At 55.8% G+C, this 11460-nt stretch overlaps 1 protein-coding gene across 1 annotated transcript; it reads right to left on the minus strand.

Moving 5' to 3' along the window:
* Positions 1-355: 355 nt before the first annotated feature.
* LOC120366371 (NUT family member 2G-like) lies at positions 356-9062 on the minus strand. The gene is made up of 7 exons (XM_039475062.2): positions 8974-9062; positions 5852-6548; positions 3903-4031; positions 2813-2952; positions 2030-2319; positions 1506-1622; positions 356-1141 (listed from the first exon to the last, which is right to left on the minus strand). Exons 1-7 carry the CDS (start codon positions 8987-8989, stop codon positions 356-358), a joined length of 2175 nt encoding a protein of 724 aa, XP_039330996.1. The 5' UTR covers positions 8990-9062.
* Positions 9063-11460: the final 2398 nt, after the last annotated feature.

Here is an 11460-nt window from a genome sequence, read left to right on the forward strand (position 1 = left end):
TGAGTGTGGCCAGCCCCGTGGGTCCCCAGTGCCTGGTATCTCCCGGTCCCTCTGCTATCCGTCACAGACCCCCTCCACTGAGCAGCACAGCCCTGAGAACAGAGGCAGCAGCCCGGAGAGCATTTCCAACACGACTATATTCAGATTTACACACAAGACCCCCAAGGCATTGCTTCCACCCCCTCCCCCCAGGCCCTCCCTTCCTGTTCAGCCACCATATCCCACCCCTTCCTCCCCCACCCTCCAAATCTAAGGCCCAGCAAGATGAGCACTGGGGAATCTTTTGTCTACTTTGGGGCATCGGATATCAGAGCCCCACTTCGGGGATTGGTACCAGAGAGCCTGCCCTGTCCCCCTACTGGCTACAAGCCCGCTCCTTCTTCTTCCTGAGATCAAGGGGGTCACCCTTTCTCTTTTGAGACTGTGAGGGGCCACCCAGCCCCCAAGCCAGGGATTGCGCCCCAGAGACTCTGAACCCAGGCCCTAGGTGGGGCGTCTGTTCAGCAGGGGATGGGCCTCCAAAGAGAACTCGATTCTTGGACTTGGTGGCAGGAGTGGGTACTGGGCTGAGGCCTCCTCTCTGAGCAGAGGGAGACTGAGGAGCTCCCTGGGGTCCCCGTCCTGGGCTGAGAAGGCCCGAGGCAGGGACAGGGCTCTGGGGCAGCCTCCAGGGCAGCAGCCTGTGCTGGGAACCCAAGAGGAAGGCCAGGCTGGGGAGCTCCTCCTCCTCCTCACCTGACCCCTGAGCCAGCCCACGTGACTCCCTGACAGGACACCCTCCAGGGAGACCCAGGGTGTCCTTGTTCCCCAGACCAGGGCAGGTGGGTCTATGATCCTGGGGAGGAGAGTATGGCTGGGCAGCCCTAAGGCTGTGGGAATCCAAACTCTCCAAAAGCGTAACAGGCTTTTTGGACCTGGCCATGCCAGTGCGTGCTCTGCCTCGTCCCTGAGGGTCCCGGGAGGCTGTCTGAGGTGGGCAGGTTTCCATGCTGACCCCTTGCTGGAGGCCAGGGACATCTCTCTCTGTTCCTTGGCCTATTGCAGACTCAGAAGAGATTGAGTCCAACCGGGCGGTGCCGTGACTGGGGGCTGCCCTCGCACACCGTTCCTCCTTCAAGGATAGGCGGCGCTTCTCCACTACCTGCGGGAGGAAAGGGGGCACTTACTGGCACTGCCCCAAGTGTGAGCGGGGCCCAGGGTGGTGGAGACGGCCCAAGGGCACTTGGGCGGCAGGCAGGGAAGCCTGAGGCAGCTGGGCTTCCTGTCAAAGACAGAGGGTGTGGCTCTGCAGGGCATCCCGCTGGGCCTCACTGCAGTTTGCATCCTGACCCCCCTCCCTGGCTGCTCTCCATCCTGCTCCATCTGAACCTGCACCTCCCCACCTCGGAGTGGCTCCCCAAGAAGCTGAGCATCCCGGCAGGGTCGGGTAGACAATCAGGTGGCGCCTGTGTGCCGGGTCCCTCCTGCCCCTGGGCTGTCTGGGTTCCCCTCCCTCCCTGCTCTACCTGGGCCAGGGTGAGTCCTTCCTCCTGCTCCAGCTCCTGGCTTAGGGCCAAGAAATCCATCTGTGGATCTGGGGAAAGCAATTCTTCCAGGAATCGGGGGTGAATGACGGCCTCTACCTGGAAACAGAAGGAAGACGGCGTGAGCTTCCCAGGCAGGGAGTAACCTGGAGCCAAGGACACCTGGAGGAGATGCAGAAAGCAGCGAGCGCCCCGTCCCCACCCTTCTGGAGCTGTCTCATACCATGGCGACCACCAGCTCCACACACAGACCACAGACCTGGTAGCATCCACACATGCAGACAGAGACACACAAACCACACACAGACAGACCCACATACGACACAGGAAAATACACAGACACAAGTAACATACACACGCTACACTCACACCCACACACACACACAAAAACACACAGTAAAAAATCACGGGCACAAACACACAGCAGAGCTTAATTCCAAGGAACTGCAAGTGACCCTCCTCCCCCCCTGGAATTCTGCAGACCTCAGCACTTCAGGCCAGCCCACCTTGGTGACGAAGTCTTTCTGGGAACACAGATTGTCAATGTAGCTCAGGAGGCCTGGGTCTAGAAGCATCCCGTCCTCTTCCTGCTCTGCTTTGCCCGCTTCCCATTGTGCCTTGAGCTCCCCTGTGGCCCCAGCGTGAGGCCCCAGCAGCTCCTCCATGATGTCCACATACTCCTGCACCACTTCAGGGGGGATCTCCTCGGGGGCCTTGGTCTCCGCTGGCCGCTGGGGCCTGGGTGGTGACAGGCAGGCAGGTGGGGCCTTGGGGCCGGCCTTGCTGGGAAGGTACACTGAGGCAGGGAGGGAGGGCGATGGGCGTGGTGAGGGCTGCTCCTCCTGCCTGCACCACACAGGGGAGGGCAGGGCTCGGGGACGTGAAGTGGGTCCCAGCTGGGTCGGGACCATCTGAACCACAGCGCCCCAGAGGAGACGCTGCTGGAGGGGCACATCTGACAGCATCGTTTTGGAGGATGTTTGGAGCCACCGATATGCCAGGTACTCTACCCGCTCATCCCTGTTCCTGGGCCAATTGTATGTTGAGTTTCGGACAGGCAAGGGGAGAATAGCGAGGAAATCTCACCAGGTCAATACCCTCCTTTATGACCACGGGCCGCCCACGAAGTAGGTGTTGACCTGGTCAGTACCCAACGTATACCCTTGGGAGCTGTCCTGTTGGAGGAGCACATTCCTCTCTTGAAGGGAGGCATCGGGTGTGGGGACAGTGGCCTCCCTTGGCCCTTGTGTCCTTTGCCATGGCTCCTGTGGGAACGTGGGAAGCCGTACCTGGCTGCTTGACCATGTCAGTGGCTGATGATCCTTGAGGTTCAAGCCTCGGCGGGGCTGGAGGAGGCAGGCACTGGGGCCCCTTCATCCACTGTGACTTCTGAATCTGCATCTCCTCCTCAGCCTCAAACTCCAGGAACCTGGGTTCAAGATGGTGCAGGCCGTGCTGAGAGGGTCCAGGCCCCCTACCTCCAGGACCAGGCAGCAGTCGATGGCAGCGATGGGAAGGAGTGCCTCGGGCAGGTTGTGCAGGCCCTCCCTGGGGCCGGTCCCCTAGTCCCAGAGGGGCTGCTCCCAGAGTTCGGGGCTCACCCTCCCTCACCCGGCCCCTGCAGAGCCCATGGCATCAACATGGCTTCCTGACTCAAGTCAGTGCCATGAGGTCCAGGGGGTCACCGGGGGACCCCCTCCTCTAGGCTCAGCTGGCCAGGGGTGGGGTTTATGGCAAAAGATGTCAGGGATGTTGCCCAGATGTGGGAGTCCTGAGGTTAGGACTGTGGGTCCCTGAAGGATAACCCAGGAGGACGAGGCCTGGGAGACTCCTGGTCGGGAGGAAGCAAAAGCTGAGCCCAGAAGACAGGGCCCCTTTCCCCTGAGGCTGCTGTCTGTCTGTCTTAACGGAGGGGCCTGCCCAGGAGCAAAGGCAGGCAGGCCAGAGATGGGTCTCTTGACCCAATGCAAGTTTCTCCAATCCTGGCCGGGCCGGGATGGGCGAAAACACTTCTGGCCACTGCTGTGAGGAAAGTGCACCCTGCTCTGTCTATAGTCGCCAGCGCCCCTTTTCTGTATCCCCACAGCCCGAGGTGACCACCTTTGGGCCATGATGCTGGCTGCTCCCTCCATGATCCTCAGTGTCAAGGCAGGGGTTGGCCACAGGCCAGGCAGGGCGTGGCATCCCACCAGGGCAGGATAGAGACCCCAGAGCACTCTAGGAGGGAGGAGAAGCTTCCTGAGGGAGCCAGAGGCACAAAAGAGCCTGTTTGTCCACACCCTCCTCATGCTGCACGCTGAGAAGCCACCATGGCCACCAGACCTCTGTCACCCTCTCTCACCCTGCCATGCAGGCTCTGCCCCTGCACTCCAGACTCACTTTCCCGCCATCTCGTAGTAGATCATCCGGTCAAAGTTGCTCGTGAGCTGCCATTCCCGCACAGCCCGCCACAGTCCCTCCTCCAGGGTCATGCTGGGCTTCCGCCGGGCCAGGGATCTGAGAACTGGGCTGTAAAGCAGTGCAGTCAGTCCCAGTCCATGAGCCCACCCTCCATCCCAAGCCCACCTGGTCCCAACACCGGACCCCTGTCCTCCCCACACGTGTCCTGCCATCTGTCCCTGGCCTGTTTTCCCCCATGTGGTCTCCTCAGTCTCCAGGTAATGCCCCAAGATCAAACATCAACATAAGCCAACGGGTGGCCTCTATAACTGCCCCTCGAGTCCTCAGTGTTACAGTGTTGACAAGTGAACTCAGTACTGTGGGTGGAACGTGTGTCCCCAGCATTCCTGTGCTGAAGCCTTCAGCCCCAGTGTGTCCGTTCTTGGAGTCAATCAGGGTTAGATCAGGTCATGAAGGTGGGTTCCCGTCATGGCATCTGAGCCCTGATAAGGGCAGGAGGAGACACCAAGGCTGTCCCTCCTCAGCCTGGGACTTTGGCCTCTGGAGCCGGGAGACATGAATGTATCCTGATAAAGCACCCAGTCTATAGGATTTGTTGTGGAGGAGCCCAAGCTGACTCAGACAGCACGCACACAGAATGACCGGGGAGCCAGGGTTAACGTGCAGGTTCCAGGGCCCCAGGACTGAGCATTTAACCAGCTTCCTGGAGACTCTGGAGCAAGGCAGCCCCTGGGGACGCAGCCTGAGGGTCCTGGAGAGGAGCAGAAACCAGAACCAAAGCAGAGCGGCATCCAAGCCCACTGCATGTGGAGCCTGTGAGCCTGGGGCGGCTCCACTCCGAGAATCAGGATCCCCAGTGCACCGGGACTCAGCTCCAGGGGAGAAGGCAACCAGTCCCAGGATGCAGGAGCGGCAAGATTTTCCGGACGAAGATGGGGCCTCCTTACACCTACACCCTGGGCAGGGGACTTGCCTAGGGAGTGGCCAGTGTGTTGCCTGGTGGATGTGCTCAAGCTCCCGTGGAATACGGGTTTGCTCATCAGCGGGGGACACAGAGTCACAGAGGCACCGCAAGATGGAGAGAGGCAGGACTGGGACTGAAACGACAAACTCTCCTAGATGTTGGCATTGCTGCCTCAGGCACTACAGTCCACGACCATGGGCTGCTGGGCTCGTGGTGCACTCAGAGCCATCACTGGAGCCCATGGCTTTGGGGAGCGCTGTCCTACATGGCCTACTCCTGATGATAGCAATAGGGACAGTATTCATAACTGCTATCATGTAATGTGTCACAGCGTGTGCCGGGCACTGTGCTGCGTGTGTCATAAGTGAGCTCAAGTCACCTCTTCACCATCCTCTGAAGGAAGCATCATCGTCCCTTTTTCTAGGAGGGATCCAGGGCGAAGCTGCAAATACCTGCCCAGCGTGGACCCTAGTGTGGGGCCCAAGACCATCCCCTGTGCAGGCTCCACCACCGCTGTGCCAGCGGGACCTCGGCAGAACAGTGGGCGTGTGCCAGGTTCCTGCAGCTCCCACCCCAGCCCCATGTGCTGTGCCCCTGGCCTTCGCCACCCAGGTCAAGGGGAGGCACTGGGGCGAACTCAAAGTCCTAAACCCAACCCGTGGCTCATGTCGGACCGGGAACCCTCTCTGACCTGGGTCTTCTGTAAACATTGTCATGAAAATGACTGAAAGTGAGGATTGGCTGGACTCACAGCACAGTGAGGGGCAGGTGAGATGTGGCCCCTGAGAGTCTGTCCTGAGCAGCAGCCAGATTAATGTTGCTAAAAATGTGCCCTTCCATAGTGCAAACCATCGCCTTCAAGACTGCGCTGCAAGCTCCCCTGAACAGCGTGACCTCCCGTCCATCCAGCAGCCCCTTTACAGGTGAGCTGCAGGACGAGCTCCAGTGCCCCGAGGACACTCACATGAAGAAGCAGGAAAGCGCTTCCCTGTCCGGACTCTGGGGAAGGTGCCTCCGGGCCAGGGGCTTGTAGCGCTGCCAGAGTCGGAAGTTCTCATACACGCTCTTGGGGTTGCAGGAGTCGTCCGGGGGGGCCTTGGCCTGGGAGGGAGCCAGGCTGCCCTCTCCATGAGCCCCTTGTGACCATGGACCAGTGTTCCCTGGGGCCACGATGGGGGCCGGCTGGGGAGCAGGTGGTCGTCCTGGAGGAGGAAGGCCCCGGGACCAGCCTCCCTCGCAGGCCTGGGTGCCCCCAACCACCTGGGCAGCCATAGCGGGCAGCACAGGGGCTGCTGCCAGGAGTCGGGGAGGTGGACATGTGACGCCCTCACAGACGGCACCTGGAGCCTGCCAGACGAGGGGGCCCTGAGTTAGGACCAAGGTCTGTGCCTGAGGGGCCTTCGCAGACCCCACTTCTGTCCTCATCTGGACAAGGACGTTGGAAGCCCCGGGCCAATTCAGGCCTTGGCCATCCTGTCCTGCCACCAGAGGGGTCTTGGGGAAGGCAGACAGCACCGGAGGGCCGCCTGGAGAAACTGCTGCAGTCACGAGGGGTGGCCCGTGTGCTGGGCCGGGAGCAGGTGTGGCGAAGGACAGAGCCGTGAACACTGGCATGGAGGCGCCAGGGTTCTCGGTCACACCCGGTCCCAGCACTGGGTATGCTGTGAAGACAAAGGAAAGAGGTGAATGAACTGGGGTCTCCAGGTCAGCAGTAGTCACTGGGAATCAGAGGGGTGTCCCAACAGCTGAGGGCGTATGACAGGGAAACTGCAGCTTTTAAGTGTCCCTGCGTGTGCATTGGATGCTCTGTTCCTCCACGGGAGGGTTGCCTCACTAGAGAGCCTGGCCCCGGCTCCTCAAGACTCCCTGACCCCTGTCTGCCAAGAAGCAACAGCCAAGCCTTCGCTGCCTCTCAGGGTCTCCCTCGGGCATCCCTGGCAGACCCTGCCAGCCTTACAGGCATCTCCCAAGCCATGGGTCAGGGATGAATCTCTCGCCGGCTCGGTGGCCCTCAGCATGCTCAGCTGCAGGTGAGGGGCCTCCCCCAGGGCAGTGCTCTGTACTCAGAAGGCCTACGGGAAGCCAGAGGGTTCCTAATATTATGGTCCCATCTCCTCTTCAGTCTTTCTTTTCCTGAAGCTCTTGTACACCCCTTTCTTTCCTAGCTCAGCACAACGAAAGAAAACCACTGAATAGACCGGGCGTGGTAGTTCATGCCTGTAATCCCAGCACTTTGGGAGGCCTAGGCGGGCAGGTAACCTGAGGTCAGGAGTTCAGGACCAGTTTTGTCAATGTGGTGAAAGCATGTCTCTACTAAAATACAAAACTCAGCTGAGTGTGGTGGCACACGCCTGTAATCCCAGCTACTCAGGAGGCTGAGGCAGGAGTATTGCTTGAACCCAGGAGGCAGAGACTGCAGTGAGCCAAGATTGCACCACTGCATTCTGGCCCAAGTGGCAGAGCAAGACTCTGTTAAAAAAAAGAAAAAGAAAAAAAAAAAGAAAGAAAAGAAAAGAAAAAGAAAGAAGGGAAGAAGGGAGGAAGGGGGGAAGGAAGAAGAAAGTTGGTAGGACAGAAGGAAGGAAGGAAATCATTGGATGGAAATCTCTCCCAAGCCAGCGCCCTGTGAACCCTGAAGATAACCCATAAGCATCAGTCCCAGTGTGCAAGTGATTGTCATGGCAGCATGCCCAGCAAGTGCTACACAGGGGTCAGAGTCACACGACACTTTCCTCAGTGCTCGGTGGTCCTGGCTGCCACTCAGGAAGCTGTTCCCAGGGAGCAGGTCTGAGAAGCAGTGGTGGCGTTCCCTGAGATACTGTCATTGCGCAGCCAGCAAGAGCGGCACACGATTAGAGCACAGCCAGCAAGCGGTGAGCAGTGGGGCTGTCAGGGGAGGTGTCCGGGGATTTTCACAGCTGCTGGTCATGTTACAGTAGGTAGGGGGACAATGAGCCCATCTCTGGTCCTTTTCCTTTGAGCTCCCAATAAATGAATATAGTGACCAACCAAGAATCAGACGTTCTTGGGCCACAGGCCAGGTGAGGCATAGTTATCTGGAGCTCATTCCTGTTCACTAGAACCTCATGCAGTCTCCAGTCAAGGGGAATAGGGATACAGCACATGTACCTCATTAGTCAGGACACACATCCTAACTTGAATAATAATAATAAGAGGACCATTTTCCTATTTGTGCGCTATTCTTCCTCTACTGAAAAGAAACCATTTTTCCAGACCCTTCCACTGAGAAGCAGCAAGAGTCCACGCCTGTCCCCTGTTCACGAGGTAGTAGACATGGAACAGAAGCAAATCCTTCATCTCCACGATAACACAAAGTGCAGAGGACAGGCCATGAGCTAGCAGACAAGAGGAAGTGGGTCTGAAGACCTGAGTTTCCACAAAAGGACGAACAATTCAGAACAACCTGGGAAGCCCAGACCGTGTTGCCTGAACTTCCCCAACTGCCGCCACCCCTGTTAAATCAGAGCCAACAGCCACCTGAACTGACGGAGAAGCCACCTCTGGGGAGGGAGCTGAGAGGCTGCGGCAGTTACAGTAGCCCCAGCCTCGCCCACCCAGAGGCTGTCACAGCCAACCCACCCAACAGTTTTCTGGCTGAGACCCCTTCTCCCCACTCCTCCCTAAGATCTAGAAAAGTCCAGTCCAAATCCCTCTGAACACTATGGAAGAACACCTTCCAGGTGCCTGAAGACACAACACAGGGCTCAGGCTTGCCTGTCATCCTCCCTGGGCCATGAGCACAACACCATCCCACCACTCCCTACAAACACACGGTGACGTGACCTGTCCCCCTCTAGAAAGAATCAATACATCCACTCCATCCTTTCCCCTACACGGTGTATTCCCCCAGGCATCTTGATCTGCCTCTAAGGAGCCATCCTCCCTAACCACAGACTCAGGGTGCCATGGCCATCTCCAGGTGTGATGTCTTTGGGGACATCCAGTGCTCCCTCTTTCCTCGACGTCAGCCCTATCAACTGTCCCTGGGGCAGTGTGAAATTTGAATTCCCAAGGATTTGAAACATGGCAGAGACTTGGATAATGCCCCTGTCCCTACAGACTCGCCTCCATTTGAAGCCATCCCCTCAGGCTGGGTGCTGATCACCGCTGTCTGATAGTTTCCACAATGAGAAAAGTCAAGGGCAGGACCCAGAGAGTGAACTGCCTCAACAGATTCTTCTGAGTTCAGGTAGATCAGGGAAAATTTGAAAGTAAATAAGTTTAGAACATAGGACCCCAGACATTCTCAGAGGGGGAGGGGCAGTGCAGCAGGTACTGGTAGGGTGGGGGACATTCTGTGAAGAGCTCCAGCCAATCGGCAAGAACTGAGGTTCCCTTCCGGTTGGACGGCAGCAACACAGCCAGCGTGTGTTTTTATCCTGAATGCAGTGCTTGTCATTTAGTGCATGTCCAGCACTGTCAGATACTCATACCAACACTATTTCCTTCTACATCTCCAATAAGCATACTGGCCCATATACAATAGGTGGCTCAAGAAATATTTGTTGAATGAATAAATAAAGGAATGAGCGCAGGAAAGATGAGATCTGCCCTTCCCTTTATTGTCCTTTTTGTGGAACCAAAACATCCCTAAGTAAAAGTGACAGCAGCCACCCAGGGCATATGACAGCACTGGGAAGGACACAAAGCAAAAGGACCAATGAGAAAGTCAAGACAGGAAGGAGAACACCACGATGTCCTTATGCCTGGTGCTTGCAGCGTGTGTATCTTCCTGTTTTCCACTCAAGAGGCGCAGAAAAATGACAGCCCCAGAGATCTATAAGGCTGTGACCTATGGGGGTTGGGATGAGAGATGGGACTCGAGGTCAGAACACGTTCATTGCGTCGGCAACATGCGTGGTGCTGGGTGTACTGAAGATGCCAAGCACAGTGGGCCAGTGGCACAAGCAGAGAAGGTGATGCTTCTAGAATACACCACGTGACCACCATCTAGCTGCATATGGACTTTGTCACTTTCCTCCACTCATAATAAATTGTCAGCCTCACTAACGATGAAAGAAAGTGAGCACCGTTATTCCGCTAGATGTATAGACTAGCACAGTCCTTTGAGTAGGCAGCTAAGCCCTGTGCATCAAAAGATCTGTGGTCTTTAGTGTGACAACTCTAGTACTAGGAATCACTTACAGAGTCAGAAATACGAAGGCTTAACAGGGGTGTTCTCATCAGGACTTTTTCTTGACAATAAAACTGATTTTAAAAAACCTGAAGTGATAGCAGTAGGACTTGTGAGACACATTCAACTATCAGTTGAATATGGGGTGGCTCCTAAAGCTGAGGTTTTTCAAAGACTGTTTGGCATTCTTCCTACAAACATATTTGAGAGCCTCCTGCATGACACTGGGAAAAGCTCACCATATAATGCTAAGTCAGAAAGAATGCAAAGTCTGTATACAGCAAATACACACACATACACACATACACACATGCACACATACACACAAACACACACACACACACACACAGAGCTTACATACAGGTCTTCATTCAAGATAGAAACTACAATATCCAGGCATTAGTAGCTAGGTGGATATAAATTAGGTGGGTAACCCTCTGAACAACCTGTCCCAGGCTTTACCAGGGCTGTCTTCGTGAACTGAAGCTAGTATGCCACCCATGCCTGACCCATCACTCCAGTGAGCCTCAGTTTCTTTATCTGTCACATGAGGAGGTTGGATTATATTATTATTGCTAAGACTTCTAAAAATATGCAGGGTAGGCCTTATCTCAGTCAGTTTCACCATTATCAGACCTTCTTGCCATGGCCCAGTTTAGAAAGCTTAGTGGGGTTAACAAAAGACCATGAGATCAGCAGAGGAGAAGGGAGAGCTTTACTTTCCATAAAACACATTCACAGACTGGGAAGGCACAGCCTTCAGTACAAATGAAAGTGTCCTCTTCAAAGAATAAAGAGAAGGTCTGGCTTAAATAAGAAAATTTCAAGCCCATAGTCTTAGTCTGTTTTTGTTGATGAAGGATTAAAACTTCTTCAGTTCTGATTTGTCAAATAATCCACCCCTGATTGGGAGCGTTTAAAGCCTGAAACCAAAAGTATTTGTCAGTTGTTCAATTTGGCGTGGGATGGGGGACAGAGTGGGGTAGGTTGCGAGGAGTAGCTTTCTGGCTGTGGTTTATACTGGCTCTGGTTACTAAAACTTTCTGGCTCAGAGCTGTAAAGCAGGACGTTTGTCAAGAGCTGCTTGTTGAGAAACCAAGGTGTACTCTTTCTCATCCTGCTGTGGCCACAGGGTTCTGCTTTTAAATGTAGAGCTCTGGCTGGGTGCAGTGGCTCATGCCTGTCATGTCAGCACTTTGGAAGGCTGAGGTGGGAAGATCACTTGAGGTCAGGAGTTCGAGATCAGCATGGCCAACATGGTGAAACCCTATCTCTACTGAAAATACAAAAAAGTAGCTGGGTGTGGTGGCACGCACCTGTAATCCCAGCTACTCGGGAGGCTGAGGCAGGAGAATTGCTTGAACCCAGGAGACAAAGGCTGCAGTGAGCTGCGATTGCACCACAGTCCCACAGTCTGA

This window comes from Saimiri boliviensis, chromosome 2 (genome assembly GCF_048565385.1).
Source record: "Saimiri boliviensis isolate mSaiBol1 chromosome 2, mSaiBol1.pri, whole genome shotgun sequence".
Classification (NCBI taxonomy): Eukaryota; Metazoa; Chordata; class Mammalia; order Primates; family Cebidae; genus Saimiri; species Saimiri boliviensis.

Coding starts and splice junctions, on each gene's coding strand:
- LOC120366371 (XM_039475062.2), bottom strand. Junction 2,320..2,812: donor TGACATGGTCAAGCAGCCAG/GTACGGCTTCCC, acceptor TCCCTGCCTCAG/TGTACCTTCCCAGCAAGGCC. Junction 1,623..2,029: donor AGAAAGACTTCGTCACCAAG/GTGGGCTGGCCT, acceptor TTCTGTTTCCAG/GTAGAGGCCGTCATTCACCC.